Source organism: Sinohyriopsis cumingii, chromosome 12 (assembly GCF_028554795.1).
Source record: "Sinohyriopsis cumingii isolate HCF-2022 chromosome 12, ASM2855479v2, whole genome shotgun sequence".
Taxonomy (NCBI): Eukaryota; Metazoa; Mollusca; class Bivalvia; order Unionida; family Unionidae; genus Sinohyriopsis; species Sinohyriopsis cumingii.
Genome location: NC_142972.1, coordinates 79,486,517 through 79,507,583, shown reverse-complemented (window position 1 = coordinate 79,507,583; position 21,067 = coordinate 79,486,517). Strand labels below are relative to the sequence as shown.

Below are 21,067 nucleotides of genomic sequence, written 5' to 3'. Positions count from 1 at the left end.
AGCCCCTATTTATACACATTTTCACTTGACTTTGACGGGACTCCTTGTATGGAAAATTTCAATCAAATCGTAAATAAGTCTGTTTCTAGAATATTTTAGCACTTAAACAACCTACTTTTAACTAAAATCACGCCCAAAAATATAGATATTTAAACAATGGGCTCACAAATGAAAATTATCCTGAAGTACAACTCACACTCATGGTCAAAAATCAAGTACAAAATACAAATATACATAACACAGGCCATAGCACAAATGGTAAATCGGTTAAGGCTTTTAATAGCAATATCTAAGAGTATGCCAATCTGCTATGTCATCGTTCTTTCTGCAATTTTGTTAGACACCAATTAAAAAAACAATATTATACACTGAAACAACATTTGAGTTATGGTAATCTTTATTTACTCCAACAGTTTTTTTTATAACTTGCATTGATTTTATGATTTTAGTCTTATATTCTAAGGTTTTTGTTTCCCCAAAATTTAGGACATTGTGCACACAATACAACACAAAGACATATTCTTTAAGCATGGTTAAACAAGACATTGTTAGTCTATTGTCATATATAACATCAACATTAATTTACCCCTGTATTCAGAAAATCACACACAATGATATAAAATTTAAAAAAAATAAACCAATGTTCATATTTGCCTGAACGTTTGGCTCTACAGTATCGAGCTTTGAACATGGTTCGATTTTTGAACATGAACCAATTTCCCAGGTTTTCCTCAATGGGTATATTGGTAATTTCACATAGTTATATTACAATCGGACTTTCAAATAAAGACCTCGAGTACGCTGTCAACGCGCACAATATTCACCTTGCCCTCAGCAACGACCGTCTACCTAATAGAGACATTCATCTCAACAATCAAACTCAGAAGAGAATGTTCAACTAGTTTCTTAAGTTTTCATTTTTAATGTTCTCCTTCCTGTCCTGAACACGAGAGAGAGAGAGAGAGAGAGAGAGACAGACAGACAGACAGACAGACACAGACAGAGACAGACACAGAGAGAGAGAGAAAAAAAACATACATTTTATCATGTTACCAAGAGATTTGAAGTTGGTGTAAAAATATATAGGATATAAACTTCTGAAATACAAAATTTGTAACTACTTAAAATCAGACTCAGCAGTGGAAGATTTCTTTTGAAAATCTATTAATTTCATGATTAGTAGTAGTAGTAGTGGTGTTTAATAATAATAATAATAGTAATAATAATATTAATAACAATTGGTGCTTAATAATAATAATAATAATACAAAATTTGTAACAAATTTGTAACTACTTAAAATCAGACTCAGCAGTGGAAGATTTTTTTGTTGAAAATCTATTAATTTCATGGTCAGTAGTAGTAGTGGTGTTTAATAATAATATTAATAATTGGTGCATAATTATAATAATAATAATTATTGTTATTATTATTGTTATTATTTTGGTTGTTTGATCTTGTTTCCAGTGAACAAAACAAGAATTATGACGGAATATTTACTAGTATTTGACAGCCGTCATGCGAACATCGGAGAATAAGATGAAACAAATATATTCAAGAAAAAATAACTTCTACGATATGACGATATAACTGAAACAACATATGCTTTAAGAAATTATAAAATAGGGAATGGATTTTCTACTTGAGAGCAGAAAGGGGGTTCATCTTCGATCATATATTTTTTTTTAAATTTCATTCAGATGAATTCTAAAAATATAACAAAATAATGTTGTCTGTAATCTATATTTAGGTTGCCAGTACAGCTGAACAACAAATTTTAGGGGAACCAATTTTTAGAACACGGAGCCAAAACGCGCCCAATATCTATATCGAAATATGAAATTTACGTGCCGCTAATCCGATTCGTGTCCCATAGCAACGTACTGGTCAAAACTGCATTCCCATGATTCCTGAGTTACAATTGTGTTACCATACAATCCTTGCGTTAGTAGCCTATACCGACGACGATTAAGTTAACGGATAATGGGGTGTTTTGAAGTTTGTTTTCGAGGTATTCGAAAATCGGTAAGTACCACACAAAAAACAAGGGTTTGAACATAACTATTGGTATTACTATTCGCCTCCTTGGAAGGATGCAACGGATATCGAAATTTATTCGAAAATTTCAACGTCACGGCAACGGCAATGGTGTGATTTGCATTAGGCTAAAAAAAAAACAGGTATATGCTTTAGCTTGCGTTAGCTTTAAAACCGGTGATTGGAAGATGACTAAAACTATATGGATTGATAAGAAACAAGTGATTGTGAATTACAGCAAGGAGACCCCAAGAGGTGGCAATGTTAACGGGTATATGGGTTAATTCTGCCGGGGTGAGTGGTGGATGGTAAGACTGTCGAATATATAAGCATTATTTAAGTGAGGAGAAATGAATTCATTGTCATAATATTGGTTTTACAGTTTTGTGTTATCTAGACAAGTATTTATTCGCCATTGAAAACAGCGCAGCACTCCTCACATCACCTCCATGCCTAATGGAACAAATAAAAGCCAATTTTATTTTATGTTGATCAAAAACGTGTCTGCAGATATTACGTAATGGATAATGGTTCTTTACACTTGGCTCGATACTAACTTCTTTCAAGATCTGAACATTGATCTCCACAAACCAAGGGCGGTGGGGTTGGTGGATGGTAAAGATAATGTATAGTATTTTATCCATTTGAAGAAGTGTATTTCACAATTTCACCCCAATTCTCTCTCTCTCTCTCTCTCTCTCTCTCTCACACACACACACACACACACACACATACAAATGTAAATGGGGGAATATATGCACAAATCCAGAGACAGAGACAGACAGACAGACAGACAGAGAGAGAGACCATTGAAACTGAAATTATATCAAATAACGCACACAAACCTGGGTTGACGACACAGTACGAGCACACATTCTTCCTGGGCGTTTTTCTACAGTGTTCATAATATTATTGATACAAAGTTTCAACAGCCTGTCAATAGGTATACGTCTTGGTTCCTATGCATATATTACAGTATTAAAGACCTGTTGTTAGTTTTCTCCACTCAACCATCCAAATATACTTTAGAGAATATCTGAATTATTCTGTTGGGTTTGTTTTCATCTTCTTATATATTGATTGCAAAATACTTTGTACAGCTAAGCAGATCCCTTAAAATTTACACACACACACACACGTATATATATATATATATATATATATATATATATATATATATATATATATATATATAGCGGAATTATACATCGTTCAACCCAATTATCTAAACTTAATGAGCATTATATTGTGAAATTTTGAGCTGTAGAGACTTGTATCAAACACTACTTTGGTAAATCGAATAATTGTAAAATGGCAAATACATAGAGGTTATTTGATTGAAACGAGTGAATAACGGATATATTTCATCGAGTGGATAAAAAAACTCAGCATTTTCACGAGTGGCGAAACCACGAGTGCAAATACTAGAGTTTTTCACCCACGAGATGAAATGTATCCGTTATTCACTCGTTTCAAGCAAATATTCTTTTTATTTTATGCTCACAGAAGTTGGATACCTAAAGTTTCTGAGACAGTAAATTAGCAGATTTCATAAGGTAATGTCAGTTGTTTACCGTACATGTTCTGCTGTGCAATGTGCACCTGCGCACAGTATTAGTTCCAAATCAGAGTGATACAAATTAAAATTCGTTCTTTTGTTTGGCAATTTTATACTGTTTTGTAGACATGGATCGCAGGTGGGGTGTATTGCCCAGTAGCCTATACTGGAATAGTGATTGTAAATATTCAGGAACTATTATGGGATATCCTGTACACTAATTTAGCTTTTCTCAAATAGATTCGGTCTTTAATAGGTAATATTTTTAACTTACCAGCTACATTTTCCTTGCTTTCTTTCTCAATTGATATTAGCCTAAATGCTCTTTTTTGAAGATGTGCCAGCTTTTCTATATGTTTATCATTTGAATTACCCGATACTGTATTACAGTAGTCGATATAGGGTTGTATGTAACTGTTATAAAATAGTTTTATGTGCCTTTCAGGGAGAAAATGTCTTACCCTACTGACCAACCATCAACTTGAATTGACCTTATTTTTTACTGATATGTTTCATATGTACAGTCCATGATAGGTTATTATCTACCAAAACACCAAGTAGTCTATCATGACAGGTCATTTGCAAACTTTTCATCCATGTCAGACATAGTTCATCAGTATCAATATTTCTCATTTTTTGCCGTGTTCAGATAAGTAATATTTTAGTTTTACCAGTATTTACCACCATGCCTTTGCATGTCCACCAGTTGTCCAGTTTGTTAAGGGCATTCTGTAAAGAAATTTCAAATTCCTGCTTTGTGTCTTGGATGTCTGCTAATATTGTGTCATCTTCATAGAGATTAATAGATAATACTGAGTCTCTTAGTAATGGGAGTAAGTCATTAATAAATAAAATAAATTATAATGGGCCCAGAATTGAGCCCTGTGGTACACCATATCTAACTGTTCCAGGTTCGGACCGAACATTATTTATATAAACATTTTGTGTCCTCTCACTTAAGTATGAAGCAAACCATCTATAACTGTGCTTTCATTACATTGGTAGATTTTCAGTTTCTTCAAAAGGATTTCATGTATCACCATGTCAAAAGCTTTCTTGAAATCTACAAATACACATCTTATTATTCTACCTTGGTCAAGTGCTTGAAGCCATTTATCAGTTAGGGAGATCAAGACAGTCTCATATGAATGTTTCTGCCTAAAGCCTGATTGATTATGGTGTGATAGCAAGTGGTTGGTTAAATATTACATGAATGAGTCACTGACATGTTTTTCAATCAATTTTGACAAGTTTGGTAGTATTGAGATTGGTTGGTAGTTATCAGTATCATCCTTAAAACCAGATTTCTGAATAAGAGTTACTTTTGCAGTTTTCCATATTTTAGGGACAGATGAGGTTGCAATACTTAAACTGATTATGAATGTTATGCTATCAACAATAGCAGAGGCAGAATATTTATTCCCTTTGAATATTTAGATTTTTTTTTTTGGTACACTACCTCATAATTGTATGTATATTGATTCACATATTCAAATAGTTCCCTATCATTGTATATTTCCAGTGTTCTCGGTTCCGAGCCAGATTCGGCCGAAAGATGGCAAAAAGCATGGTAGCTCCTACTGGTCGGTGAGTACCCCTAACATTTGCTAACATTTGTAGCATCGTCAATAATACAGTACGTTTTAATTTAAAACATGATTATGTGATGTCTAGCATAGCTCTCCAGGTCTAAAGACCTGCACCCAATGAGCTGGCATGGGGACGAATATTCCATAACTCATCCAATTCTTAAAACGAGTAAACCTCTGTAAATTCTTGATTCATAATAAGATGAACATGGTCATACAGAGCTAGCAATCTTCTATACGATGCACATCTGAAGTAATATGTAGCTTGCGGCTGTAGTCCATATTGTAACGTGCTCACCCCGGTTTACTTTCCCAGCGCAAGCTCACTTATATTTAGAAAATCACTTCCTGTTTAGAAACTTCGGCAATCCTTAAATTGAGACCTTGAATTAGCTGCAATAGTATAATTTACTGGTAGTATAAAGAAAGCCGTCTGAAATCGTACGAAATCCTTGTAGAAAACAAAATCGCGTCTTATATACAATCTACTTTTACGTGAAGAAATTACTTATCTAAGTAGATAAAAAAAAAAAAAATCTGAATTAGAATAATTGAGTATTTATTTTAGTCTCAACATTTCAATAAACAAATCAATATAACAGAATTTACATATTCTCTTCCTAGCCAATAAATAAGTTAATATAACATAATGTACTTATAACCAACAGTCTCAACAATTTGTATTAAGTAATAATATTGATCAAATAAAATTAACTATAATGATTTCAGAATATTCACAGAGGTAATATTAAAATCCCATAACAAACGGATTCAAATAAACAGAATTAACATGCGAAACGGGTGACCATTTCTGTTACAATAGAAATATCAAGTCATACAAATGTACTCAAATAGCGTTATGGACTCAACGCCTTATCTTTGGCTTTGGTTTTTCTTAGTACCGAAATTTACTAAACTTTTATATTACAGACATGAATGTATATTTTCTAATATGATTTTTTCCAGTTAATTACTATTTAGAGAATGATAACATTCCCATGCAGTATTGGAAGTCGATTATGTATTGCATTTTCATACAAACCCGATGCCGGTTGAAAAGAAACCGACTGGTGTGCACGACACCCGTATTTACAACTTTCGGTTGCACTACACAGTGTAACACACCGCCAAAACAGTACATATTGCTAACAAGTATTTAAGACTCAATAAATATTAAATATCGTTAAAATCTTGAGATTCAAAACAAATATTGAATGCTAATTATATGATTACACTCTTAATTACAAACGTAATTAGAACATACACTATCCGGATGCGGTGTCCTTGCAGGAGACAGTAAGCGCATTATTGTGTTGTTGAGCATAACATAGGATACGTAGAAAAGTAGTTATATCAACGGTTTATTGGTGTTCAGTAATGATTGTATACACCGCGCAGTGGAAATCTGAGGTGCCTCTAATACATAAATTGCAACCAAAATGGCGGACATCGTGAAATACATTGAGCGTTGTACATAATATCAATTATACAGGACATTTGTTTTGTAATACATCGAATTTAACATAGTCTCAGAATATCCACCTGTACATGAAACTATTATATGTGCGATTTACAGCATTGAAACAATGTAAACCAATGATATGACACTGGAGGTGCCTCCAATTATACATTGCACCCAAAACAAATATGGCGGACATCGTAAAACATATCAAACGTTGTGCATAATATAAATCATACAGGACATTCTTTGGCAAAACATCTTACTTAACATAGTCTCAAACTACCCATCTGGACAAGAAACTAGTATATTTGTATTCAAGTACAATTCGTAACAATATAATCAAACAATCTAGATAAATGGCACCTTGATAACCAGAGCAAGACATTAATAGGTCCTTAGAGGACTCCATCGCACCCCAATCTTTCAGACTTAACGCTTCCTGCTCAAACTGCTTCCTTTCTCCATCTGAATTGGCCTCTTAATGTATGGATTTTTTTTTTCAGTTTATTTTTTTTTGGGGGGGGATGTTTTAAGTTGCATAAAAGAAACTGCTTTAAACCTGACATATTTAGTCTTTCACTGATGCCAATGATTACAATAAATGATGTTTGAATTATCGACAATTTACTGTTTGTGGTCTGAAACATAACATTTTAGGTAGACTAATGTTTGTTTTAAGGTAACCTTTTGTACAACCCAGGCCCCCAGAATAATGAAAGCTTAATTTTTCTAACAGGTACATCTGATCCAACAAAATAACGCAACACACTCACTGTAACCTCGGTGATGACCGCAGAGGAACATGGAGCTTCAGATAGAGAGGTCACAACCCCTGAAGCTCTAAATCGTGAGCAGATAAATGATTCGCGTGTTTAGCAGCCACCACATAAAAATAAAAAAAGAGAACTGCAAGTGTAAAAGGTCACCCTGATAACTGGCTGATACAGATTAATATAATTCATGAATCACTTAGTTGTATTCATCATACTACGCGGACTTTTGACATAAATTACTGTTTAGCAGAAATTATTGACTTTTTCTAGGATTAAATTAAAACATAATTCATCACACACACACACACACACACGCACACAGACAATCACATGGGATTGTAATGCTAAAATTCATTAAACAGCTCTCCTTATCCAAAAGTGTTAAGAATTTCATCAGCAAAGGTTGTTATGCCAACATTCGATATACTTTATATGTTGCAGAGGTAGTAGACGAATTTGTCGCGTACGAGGTCCAAACGATATTGGCATTGTGCCAAATAGAGGATGAGAATCTGGCCGACGACCTGATTCATACCAATGCAACCCTTGAACAGATTTGTAAGTGTAACATCTCTTCCATTCTTGAAACCTGTAAAGGTTTTTCCCAAACTGTTACTCGTCTTCCATATTTTCATAAAAGTACTTTGTGACGGCTCATTAAAGTTCTTGTCTTTTAAACTAACAGCTGCTTGCAATATTTTGTTCCGACTTAAATCAACTGACACCAGATTAAAAAGATTAGCTGTGCATCTATTTAAATAGCAAAACATTAGTGGGTGATTTTCCATAACCACAACCCGTCGCCTCAACACATGTAAATATAAGCTATTAGATCACAATACATTTCATCATTACAGATGATCATGACCTTTATACATTTTAGCCCAGGCTGTCCATAAGGAGAAATTGAGTGAAATGCCAATGGTAGAATGCTAAACAGAACAGACAAATTAAAAAGGTTAGTGAATGAAACTTCATCCGTATAAATTTGATGTTTGAGTTTTTATTTCAGATTATCAAACACAGATCTTGCTCTAGTTCTCAAGGCAGCTTTGGTGTCTTCAACACTAAGATTTTGTTTTATTGGACTTGTCTGTTTTTATTTAAAGTCATATATTGTAATCTGCATTATATGCCACTTGGTCAGCTCTTGTTGGCTTAATATCATCAAGCAGCTGTACGCCAAGGCTACCAGTGCAGAAGAGATGTTACACTTACAAATCTTGCCCAAGGTGCTGTGGGGGACTGGTTCCAGACAGCAGTGGGAGTGCGTCAAGGTTGTCTCCTGTCACCCACGCTTTTCAACATCTACTTAGAGCGAATCATGAGCGAAGCCCTGGAAAACCACTGTGGGACAGTCAGCATCGGAGCGCGTAACATCACCAACCTCCGCTTTGTAGGCGACATTGATGGGCTGGCAGGCAGTGAAGACGAGCTAGCCACCTTAGTGAAGAACCTGGATGAAACATCTTCCAGATTTGACATGGAGATAAGCGCTGAGAAGACAAAACTGATAACAAATAGTGGCAAACAAATCCCAGCCAAGATTAAAGTCAGAGGACATGAACTGGAAACAGTGAGCCAGTTCAAATATCTTGGTTCCATAATCACTGAAGAGGGATCAAAAGCAGAAATTTTGTCAAGACCAGCACAAACAATGGCAGCTATGTCAAAGCTAAGACCTATCTGGAGAGACAAGAATATGTCTGAAAACTAAAATTACACTATTGCGAGCTCTATTCATCTGAGTCTTTTATACTCATGTGATGCATGGACCGTGACAGCAGAATTACAACGAAGAATCCAGTCACTTGAAATGAGATGCTTCAGAACCATCCTTAGCATCTCTTACATTGACCACATCACAAATGAAGAAGTGCGTAACACCATCAGGTGTGAAGTAAGCCAATATGAGGGTCTCCTCACCACCGTCAAAAAAAGAAAGCTGAAATGGTATGGCCATGTCACTAGAGCCAACAGTCTATCCACAACAGTCCTGCAGGGCAGCGTCCATGGTGGCAGAAGGAGAGGTAGACAGAGAAAAAAGTGGACTGACAACATCACAGAACGACCAGGAAAAGTTTTGCGGAGACACAGGCATTGGTACATGATCGAGACAAGTGGAGAGAACTGGTCAGATGTTCAGCAGCACAGTACCTCAACGACCACACTAGGTCATGAGACATCATGATGATGATGATGATGATGATGATGATGATGATGATGATGATGATTTGATATTGGCCTAACGTCAAGAAAATTGCTTCCTATTCTTGATTTCAGGTTGAGGACTGACACCACACGTCAAATGGGAGCAAACAAGAAAAACTATGGCTAAACATTCCAAATGTAATGTGCCGAGCTGTTCCAAAATTAACCTTAGTTGTTACAGTGGAAACAATCAGGAACACCTATACTAGTGAACTTGGCGTTTGGGCAAGAATCCCTAAACAGCTCAAGCAAAAACGGTCAATTTTATGTGGAATGCTTGTTTTTCTTTTATTGTCTTAATTAAGGCCTTAGCTGGAGAGGAAAACTATAACTTTTAATTTTAATTGCTAGAGAAGAAAATTACAACCGTTAATTTTAATTTCAATGATTTAAGCAATATTGATAATTTCTGTTTTCCACAATTATAACTGACATCCAAACAATAGACTCTGAGCATGTGTTTTTTTTTTAAGATTATCGAATCTGGAGATTAAGTTTATGTTTTTAAGACTAAATCAAGGTAATACCCTGTATAATACTGAGAGCGTGGCAGGTTGATTTAATGCTAATTAACATAAAATCAGATGAAAGAAAAAAAATTCGCAAAAGATATTTCTGTTCATTTAACAATTTACTAGAATCCCTTTTCTTTTCAGGTCACTAGAGAATTTACATTCACATCTAAAATGTAAACTCAGAAATAGTTTGCGTTGAAGTATTTTTCTATATCAGTGGGAATAATATCCAAGTGAGGTAACCACAATCAGGCCAAAACAGTCTCCAAGAAAGTTAACCAAACTAGGGTAAAATTGACACTGAATTAAGTTGCCTCCCTTAATATAGTAACGTTGACATAAATGGCCAGTGAATAAAGTTAGGTACCATACTTCATTTCTCTCAAGTGGTTTTTGTCTAATCATGCTAACAAAGTTAGTGTGAATAGCACGAAAAGGATCAAAAAATTTGTGTTAAAAATATTAAACACTACATATAATGGAATGAAAATCTAATCATATTATTTGCACGTGAATACAAAGAGCTTATCAGGTTTATTTCTGTCTCATGTGGTAATTTGCTTATTGTGCTGACAGAGATTTTGGTAACAAGTGGAAACAGTTGAAAAATGTGTCATAAAGTAAACATTTGTCTATCTCATGCACTTTTGGCAGAACGAAGATAACAAGGTATTTCTCAAAGATTTAAGTGAAAAGGATGTGTTCAAATCCTACCAGTGAATTGTTGCTGGAGTATTCATTAGTGTGTTGACCTGAAATGGATGGACAGCTGGAACATAGATGAACAGATAAACAAAATCAATTCAAGCATAAAAGTAGGCTTGTACACATAATGTGCATTGAATATCAAAATCATACACATGGTGACTATCAGTGTTTCCCTTTACCCTCATTTGCGTTTCAGAGACCCCCACGTTTTATTTGACCCCCTGTTCTGATACCAAAGTTCATTTTTTTACTCAGCCTGACCCCCAGTTTTGACACCAAGGAGAGTTTTGACTCTCAATTTTAAGCATACGAGGTTTAATTTATCATATGTTTTACGTGGTGAATACAACAACAAAAAACAACAGAACATCATTCACCATATATTATTACATTTTGTAATTTCGACAATGCAAGTATAGCGACTGATATTTATTTGCCATAATGTTAGGCATGGTCTATAAACTGTTTTGGTTACGATCAGAACTATTTTTTTTTAATGTTGGACAAGTTTATGTTCTTTTCAAACCCACTATATCTCCTGAATTTGCATGAGTTCCCTTATATTTTTCTGCATAGAAAACAAGATCTACAGGATTGCAAAAAAGAAGGAAATCGAATTCTTTAGCAAATTTATCCAATCTATTTCATACACTTTATCATCTTGACAATTGTCGAATTCATTTAAAACTTGTAAACATAAAGGAATGTTGACTTTTTTCTTTCGCATTAGTCATGTCTCATTATATATGATATTGAATGAAAATAATTCAGTAATACACTTCCCTTTCTTTTTCAGATTGTAAAGTCAAATCATGTATTCCTGTTTATTGCTCCTTTTCTACATTCATACAGACTCTAAATAGGATTTTTCTTGTTCACTTTTTTTTCTCATTTATTTATTCTACCACCAACTGTGATGACAGCTATGTATTGATTATTTAGTGCATATTAGTTTTGGGGGGAGGGGATAAACACTTCAGTTTTTGTCCAACTATTTTTTTCTTCGTATTTTTTAATATTTGCATTTGATCATGTAAACAAGCCAACTTATCCTTATTTGATAGGAATGTTATGTACAAGAAATTTACTTTGCGAATCAAGTGTAACTTATGTTCAAATGAGCTACAATACGTTCAGTTAGAATTCTTTATCGTGAATTTATAATACCACGGCATGTAATCCTTTATAAAATCTAAATTAGAAGAAACAATTTACTTAGTGAGATTTTCTTCTTGTCCATTAGTTTCCATGGATGTTTTTTTTTTAAAATATATATATCAATTTCTAAAATGATTATAGAATAAATTTAAAAATAACTACAAATTATTCCATAACATACTCAAAGACAAACATAACCTTTACCATCAGTAATGTTGATCAAGCTTAGAATATTCCAAGCATTTAGGAATCTATTTTCATGATTACTTTGTATTTTAACATCAAACATCCGGGAACAAAAGATATATTAAAAATGGTTTCAAAAGATCAAAGCAACCAGTTAGTTTAAGATTTCAAAATCAATTCTAAAATGTGATCTTTGTTAATGAATTTGGTGATTAAATGAAAGTAGATTATAGGCAATGTTTCATATGGCGGGTAAAATAGAAACAAGTTGCTGGACAACACTATTCTTATCTTCTGTATTAAATACCCTCTGCTGAAATGTATAGCTTGATGTGTCCTTGAAAAAAACTAGGACTAAAATCTACTAATTTGGAATTATTCAATCTATGCAACTCCTTGCCACCATTTCTTTACGTAATATATATATGTCAAGCTGGCTTCTAAAATACAATTTCTCAGAATACATAGCTACATTTCGATGTCATCTCCTGACCATAAGATTAAATAGGACACAAATGCCAAGAGATTGTCGATGGTATGAAATAATTATTTTATTCATCTCAGAATCATTAATTGTTTTCTACATATCTGTAAAATGGTTACATATATTTTCAGCAGATGTTTTGTAATTGAATTCCAAATGTAAATTTTATCATCCTTTAGATGAAGCTAGTTACGCTGATTTATGAATTTGAGATTCAAGATAAACCCTTTATCTACTAGTTTTTGCTTCAAAACTGGTACCCTTTATGCAGGATGTTTGCATTATTTATGTGAGTGAATCCCATTCCCCATTTCCAATGTCCCTTTTAGTTTTGAAACACAAATTTTAGTTTTCATTAATGGGGCGGGGTTAAGTTTAAACTAATTATATGTTTTTTCTTTCAAAAAAATATATATATTTAAATCAATCATGGTGGATGTCAGCTTCTGATGAGGGAAGTGGTTGCTTGTTTGGTTCAATGGACAAACAAGGATGAAAGCCAGTTTTGGTTCAAAACTGGTGACCCCTCATTCATCATGCTGGCGTTCTTCTGTGAGTGAACTTCACAACAATTTATAATCAAAGGGTATTCACTTAATATTCCGCCGCTCAATACACTTTTTGTTTTATAGAAATATAAGTATTTTCACATTCAAATTTCACGACCAACATTTTTTAAACCGAATACTGTATTGGGTTTGTTTTCATTTTAGACTATTCATGTGGAAAGATGTAGTTTAATTAGTCAATGGTTCAATTAATCAGGCAACAAAATCACATTTAAGAAAATCTCAAATTTTTACCCTTTATGATGACTGATTCATTACTCAAATCATCAACTAGCATCATCTATCAACATCAGTTCTCTAAAGTCTGTTATCAAATTCATTCTTTTGGTTTTAATGATTCAAAATTCAGTTATTTAAAACAATTAAAAAGTAGTTTTCTCTTTCATACTAAATTTCACTGTTTGGGTGATTAAAAATCTATGAAAACTTTAGCCATTTTCCACATTGTATATTACTACATGATTCTGACTTCTACATACCCAATACAGAAGATAAATAATAATAATAATAATAATAATAATAATAACATTTTATTAAACCTTGAGGGAAAATATCTTAGGCAAATGATAAAAGCATGCCAAGTTATGGAAAATGTTTTGGCTTTGGGTTAGTTGACCTTTAAAATAAGTTATCAATAAAATAAAAAATAAACCTTTATTCATTTTCTTGCAAATATAAATTAAAAATACCAGCCATGCATAGGGAATGTGGTGGGGAACTTCTCCTTTAGGCCAAGAATTATATATTTAAACTATTTTCAAACATTCTCATTCTTTATATATATTTTATGCTTTAAAATTTAAGTAGATCAATATATACTAAATTTATTTATTCATTGATAATTAAAAGTGCAATTACTTTTAAAAAGACACAAGTATTGAGGCTTCAAACAATGTTTGCTCCAACATTTTATTTTCTATAAAATTGTTAACATTTTTAAAGCTTTGAAACTGTATTGCCCTTGAAATGCTAAATGTGCCAGTGAATGAGAACATTGTATCTTTCTAATTTCTACGAGAACATTTTGTACTATGTTGATTTTTTCTGTTATTTATGACACAACGACCAAGTTTAATAAACTGTCAAACTTTCACCGGTATCAGCTTTCACTGAGATTGCATTATGTTAAATTATATTTCTGATTCTAATAGATAAAAGTAAAAATTGATAAGATAAACGATAATTTGGATGACAAAGTTTATGTCATCTCCATACACCAAAATGAACTGGGAGGCATACATGTGGTGTTACTAAGCTGAAAATTCTGAAGAATGATGTTGGAGCTCAGACATGTTCTTCCATATTTTGAATCACTCTGCGTTAGCCCCCTGTGTTCGATGGTGTCTTTGTAATGACACACCACTGACCACTGTTTATTTTCATTAGACAGTTTCTAATACAAACGATGTTGTTGTTGTTGTTGTAGGGTTTAACGCCATTTTTCAGCACACGATAGGCTATACATGGCGGCCAGTATTAATGGTGGAGGAAGAACCCGGGAAAGCCTCGGAAAGAACCGCCGACCCACGAGAAGCTACTGGCAAGCTTTCTCACATACCCACATTGGCCGAATCCGAGACTCGAACCCACGCAGTAAAAACGATGTCGTTTGGACACGTCACCAATATCAATAATAATAAATATTTCGGGTTGTTTCAACGTTACTTTCTCTCTTCATATCTGATAAGGTTTCCAGTATTCTGAATGAAGTCATTGTCACTGTGTCCTCACAAACATAGATGTCTGCTTTGCATTGCCGTAGTCAAGTTCAATAAAAGAAATTCTTATTTTCTACTCAATTACATACACCAATTTGAAATTTAAAACAAATTCCTTATATTTTGTACTTTCTGTGTCATTTGCATGTAAAAATAATCTGAGTGACACAACAACACAGTGTCGCTACAAAACAGCACACTGTGTCGGATCCAAACCACGCGTCACTTCATAGGAAGCCGGATCCATAAGTGCCACTACCACATCGTTTCAAACACAAGTGTGGTTTCAACACTAGAGTGGACTTACAGAATTCGGTGCCATATTGGCACTTTAACATTGACTAATTTTGGTAACCACTAACTCATTATGTATGAGAAAGTTAGATAAAAGTTGACAATATGGCTGAAATGAAAATATACTACCTACAATAAATAAAAACAAAATAAATAAATAAATGCTTGAATGTTTTGGGAGATTTTCATTAGAAAACAATAAAAATGCTATCCCAGCAGGATATTATAGATGATGTGGACACTGAGAGAAAGTCTGAAAACAGTTTTGATGTTGCTCAAGACATGTTAGATAATGAAAATGAGGACAACACCAATTCAAGGCTGGATTTAAACTTATTAAAGATGGATGATATTGGAAAACTGAAGGGAAATGTGAGTAACATTGAAAGTGTCACTGATGAAAATGAGGACAACATCAATTCAAGGCCGGATTTAAACTTATCAGAGATGGATGATATAGGGAAACCGAAGGGAAATGTGAGTAACATTGAAAGTGTCACTGATGCTGATACCAAAGATGATACCAATGATGATGCTCTATTTGTTTCACAGACATCGCAAGCAGAACAAGATTCAGATGTAGACGAAATTAATGAAGGCATATACATGCAAATCAAAACCAAATTTGGAAATCTAAACAGAAGTGCCTTCAAAAAAAGATTGAAAGCAACACTTGATGTCAAAGGTCTCAGGGATTCTAGGCAAGCTCTCTTTCATCTAGCAAAAAGGAAGAGATATGATTGTCCTGATGGTCGATTAGTAGAACGTTTACCTCGAACAAATAGTGCTCCTGTGGAGGATAAGTTATCGGAAGATATTTATATTATATTCCATTTCATTGAAGGAGAAAATAATTACAGTGACATGAAAGCATGTATATCTAAATGGGCATTGAAACATAATTATGAAACAAGATCATCCCAGCGTATAAACTCCATTCGCAGTGATTGTATATCACAAGGTCCGAAAGCTCCGGTCAGTGATAACGCCTTACAAAGAACTCATGAAGATGCTGATAGAATGAGCACAATATTTGCGCAGATAGCGATAATGAATGATAAGTTTGAAGAAAAATTCTCCAGATTGGAAAACCAGTTAGGTGATATTATCACACAGACAGAAAATGAGGTCCTAAAATTAAAGTCAGACTTAGTGGAAACTACGAAGAAACTCGAAGAGGCGAACTCTCATATAGAACAACTGAAATTAAAGGAAGAAAAACTAATCAATGAAAATAGAGGAATGTATTTCCAGATGTCATCAATGGCAACCCGGGAAAATGAGATTAAAGAATTATCTTCTCATGTACATCAACATCTAGATGTGATCATGAAAAAGATTAACTGTATCGAAGGAAAGTTAGACACAATTTGTACAAGACACAAACTTTTATACAATCAGTCTAACAAAGGAAGTGGTAGAAACGTAGACTTGCAAATGAAAGAAAATCATGGAAATCATGAACTATCAGCATACAAGGAGAGTAGACATGTTATATCTCCATCTATTGACCAAGAAAATGTAATACATGGACAAAAACAAATACACAAAGAGCATGCTACAGTTCTTTCAGCAAATTTGCCTGGAAATGGTCCCGCTATGTTTACATTGAAAGATTTCCCGCCACTTTCACGGAATGATCGGACTAACATAACGGAAAATGTGAGTCATAATCAGCGCACAGAAGTAACATCTAACAATGCAAGTACATCAACCCACAATCAGCAAAAGAAATTAAGATATGAAGATAGAGCTAACGTAAATATAAATGAAAACATAAATAAAGATCAAATAGGGCACAACAAATCACCAAATGATCAAAGAATGCTTCCGAATGACGAGGAGAGACAAAAAAAGAAAGATACATCGTACAGACATATTGAGACAATTATTACCAGACCCAATCAAAGGAATATAGAATCAGATGTGTTTGAACCAGTTGTAAGAAACAAAATAAGACGCATTCTGCTATCAAATGTCAAATCGAGAAAAAAATATAGATGTAGTAAGGACACCTATCGCAACTCAGTGCAATTAGGAAGTTGTGACAGTAACATTCGTCCGCCTCATAAAGGAACGACCCCATTGGGATGGATCAAATATATATACATTTCGACTAAATGTACTGGATAAAGATTTTGAACTGATGATGAATAATGAATCATTTTGGAGTTTTGGAATAAAATGTAGGGAATGGATAACAAACAGAAAATGGAGAGAAGGATACTCACTTGATGAAACGCATGAGAATTACAAAATATATTCCTAATGAGCATAGCCATATGACTAGTAATTGCTTCTTAATTATAATTATGCTCATTATTTCAACATGGAATGTACGTGGTATAATGTCTAGCACGCAGAAACTAATTGAATTGTTACCAGACACAGATATATTTGTTATCACTGAACACTGGCTTTGTACAAAGAATCTAACGTATTTAGACAAATTACATGATGATTTCAAAGTAGTTGCGCTACCTACTTAAGAGATACAACAATGCTATAGAGGTAGTGGCGGGGTTGCCGTATTTTATAGATCATCACTATGCAAAGTAAGCACCTTACAAAATGAGTTCCCAAATATTATGGCGGTGAAAATCTTAGTGAGAGACTTGGAACCTATAATTTTGATTGCAACCTACTTTCCCTCGACAACTAGAACTGATGATGCATATGTCAAATTTTGTGAAAATGTTTTTGATGTGTATGATAGGTATTCTGCTGAAAATATATGCATAATTATAGGTGACATGAATGCAGATCTTGTGTGTAAAAATCCTTCAAGAAGAGATCTTGCTCTCAAAAAAAGAATAGAACAGAGAAACATAGTTGCTACGCTGGTGATAAAACCACATGAACATTACATCACGTATAGATCAAAAGACATGTCACGAACGTCCACACTTGATTATATATTAATACCTGAAATAATTAGAGGTGCTGTAAAAAGACACATAGTAAATGACAAAATTGATTTCTCAATATCGGATCACCTACCTATTACAGCGGCACTTGCAAAAGATATATTGAAGGAAAATAAAAAGACGTGTATCTCCAAGAATGAAATGGAACTTGGCAAATCCATTAGAAATGAGCATGTATAAATCTGATGTTAGTGCATTCTTGAATTTCACCTATGAGTGTAAAAAGGTAGAAGATATAGAAAAGTATAATGAATTGATAACTAAGAGTGTAATAACTGCATCAGACCGATATATTCCAAAGTCCGAATTCAAATCGCACTTGAAACCATATTGGAAGAAAAGTGGGCTTGAAAAAATACATCAGAATATATGAAAAGCGCGCGGAGAATGGATCAAAGCAGGAAAAAATAGAAGCACAGAGGGTAACATTGAAAAAAAGATACCAGGACGTGAAAAGAAAGTTTAGAAAGAAACATAGGCTAGAGAAAAAGGTATATAAAGAGTGCATATTTGAAGAGATAGAAAAGAGTGCAGAAATGGGAATAGATGAATTCTATGCAGTCATACGGGAAAATAGAAAAGATAAATCGGACATTGGTAATATTGCATTTCGAGGAGTCGAATCTAATACTTTGGATGAATGTGTCAATCTATGGAAACTATATTTTTCTGAATTAAGTGGTACAACAGACGAGGAACATAATGATTGTGTCAAAATGAAGAATATGTACGAAGAAAGCAAACTAGAGACTGATAACATAAAATGTAATAATATTACAGAGGAAGAAGTGTTGCAGCATATCAAGTCTCTAAAAACAAAAAAAAAAACCACCAGGCATTGATTGCGTATCGAATGAGCACTTAAAGTATGGTGGAAAATATTTAATCAGACATTTAACTGCCCTTTTTAATTACATGATCCAGTATGAGTATTTACCTAATGTATATAGATGTGGGATGATTATACCGATATACAAACAAAATGGTAAAGATAAAAAGGATCCGGTGAATTATCGTGGTATAACATTGACATCTTGTTTGGGAAAATTGTTTGAAAAAATATTGATGACCAGAATTCAAAAATATTTAGACAAAATAAGCTTTCCACATCCTTATCAATTTGGATTTCGTAAGGAGGCTGGAGCTATCTCCGCTGCATTTACTCTTCAAGAATGTTTGATGCACTTTAATAATCATAACTCTAATGTATATACTGTTTTTCTGGATAACGAAAAGGCATTCGATAGACTGTGGCATTGTGGACTACTAGAAAAACTAAAAATATTAGGAATTAATGCAAAAATATGGAGAATAATCGTCCATTCCTACACACAGTCAAGTGCTTATGTAGCGTGTAGAGGATGTATATCGAACACATTTCCATTACGGAGAGGCGTTGGTCAAGGGCGTGTAATGTCCGCTTTTTTATTTCTCGTGTACACAAATGACCTATTGAATGAACTAGCAATGACTAATTGCGGGATAACAGTGAATCAGATGAACATACCTGGCATGCTTTTGGCAGACGACACTACTCTACTAAGTTCTACGCTGAATGGATTGCAAATACTCGTGAATACAGCTTATCAGTATGCACAGAAGTGGAAATTGAAATATAACTCTAACAAGAGTAATTGGATGATATTTAGTAAAAAAAATGAAGTGTACTCATCAAATGGAATTACTCTGGGATCACAGAATATTCCTAGAGCAAAAAATGTGAAATATGCAGGAGTTACCTTTTCACAATCAATGAAAAATAATGATCGTATCGTCTATGCCTACGATAAAGCTAAACGTGTAACAAACTCACTATACTCAATTGGATTAAATGCAAAGGGGATGAATCCTATAGTTTCTGTGAAAGTCTGGGAAAGAGTTATATTGCCGTCTGCTTTCTATGGCTCAGAACTCTGGTTTAATATGTCATATCAGGGCATTGAATCAATGGAGAAAATACAACGATATTTCGCCCGGAGAGTACAAGGTTTCCCTCAAAGATCGCCTATTGGATCTACGACATCATGCTTGGGGATGATATCAATGGAAGCTCGCATAGATAAGCAAAAACTCGTATTCTTTGGTCGCATGTGTAGAACATCAGCAAATTTAACTGCTAAAAAGGTTTTCCTCTGGGCTGTTGGAAATTTGATTTTTGACCCCCAGCATAGCTACAACTCTTTTATATATGATATAAATACTGTACTCAAAAAGTATGATTTAGAAGACTATCTCAGGACTTTATTTTCAGTGGAAAATTTCCAAACAAAATAACATGGAAAAACTTAATTGGGACAAGAATACAGATATTTGAGGAGAGAAAACATGAAATGAGTATCAGAAATCCATCAGAGGAATTCGGTAGATTTCTAAAAATTAATCCAGAACTAAAAATGCATCATCTATGGAAAATAGCTTACAGTGACTCAAGCAGAAAAATGGAATATGTGACATTAATTCGTATTGGAGGAATGCAAGAAAGACCTGGACTGTGTCCCCTATGTGGCAAAATGAGTCATGATCGTATTTTGCATATTTCGATGTATTGTGCCTTAACCTCAGACGACAGAAACCACTTGATGGAAAGTCTATTTTCGTATATGCCTCCAGTGATTTACCGTGATTTCTGTGATCAGACCGATGATGTTATACTGATTATACTACTTGGTGGTTTCAATGATATATCAGAACGTTTAGAATTTGAGACATGGATAAATATGATCAGACTATCTACCAAGTGTTTCATTAAGATAAAGGATATTATATATTCGATTCAATAGAGAACTCACTCAGAATATAAGGAAAGAAATACTTGTACTGGATTGCAAAGCGATTAGGAAACTATTTTTATTGTCAGGATACATTTTCAAATGTTCTATCC

The 21,067-nt window shown here is 33.9% G+C and overlaps 2 protein-coding genes across 10 annotated transcripts in view; one reads left to right on the top strand and one right to left on the bottom strand.

The window, feature by feature from the left end:
• The window catches only part of LOC149786805 (histone deacetylase 8-like), a 126,338-nt gene that overhangs the window by 52,755 nt on the left and 52,516 nt on the right, over nucleotides 1-21,067 (bottom strand). The gene's annotated exons all lie outside the window — the stretch shown is intronic.
• Nucleotides 1,934-12,304, top strand: LOC149786807 (uncharacterized). Of its 7 annotated transcripts, none has more exons than XM_089977316.1 (5): nucleotides 1,934-2,022; nucleotides 5,115-5,179; nucleotides 7,380-7,490; nucleotides 7,858-7,974; nucleotides 8,300-12,304. In XM_089977316.1, the coding sequence occupies exon 5, from the start codon at nucleotides 8,741-8,743 to the stop codon at nucleotides 9,131-9,133; it is 393 nt and encodes a 130-aa protein (XP_089833442.1). In that variant the 5' UTR covers nucleotides 1,934-2,022; nucleotides 5,115-5,179; nucleotides 7,380-7,490; nucleotides 7,858-7,974; nucleotides 8,300-8,740; the 3' UTR covers nucleotides 9,134-12,304. The 7 variants fall into 4 exon arrangements, 6 of the variants coding, with proteins under 6 accessions (XP_089833442.1, XP_089833445.1, XP_089833443.1 ...); XR_016425034.1 differs by lacking the exon at nucleotides 7,380-7,490; XM_089977320.1 differs by lacking the exons at nucleotides 1,934-2,022; nucleotides 5,115-5,179 and having other exon boundaries at nucleotides 5,744-7,490.

Bases quoted from the DNA above. Each gene is read 5' to 3' on its own strand.
- LOC149786807 (XM_089977317.1), top strand. From the start codon at position 8,741: ATGAGCGAAGCCCTGGAAAACCACTGTGGGACAGTCAGCATCGGAGCG.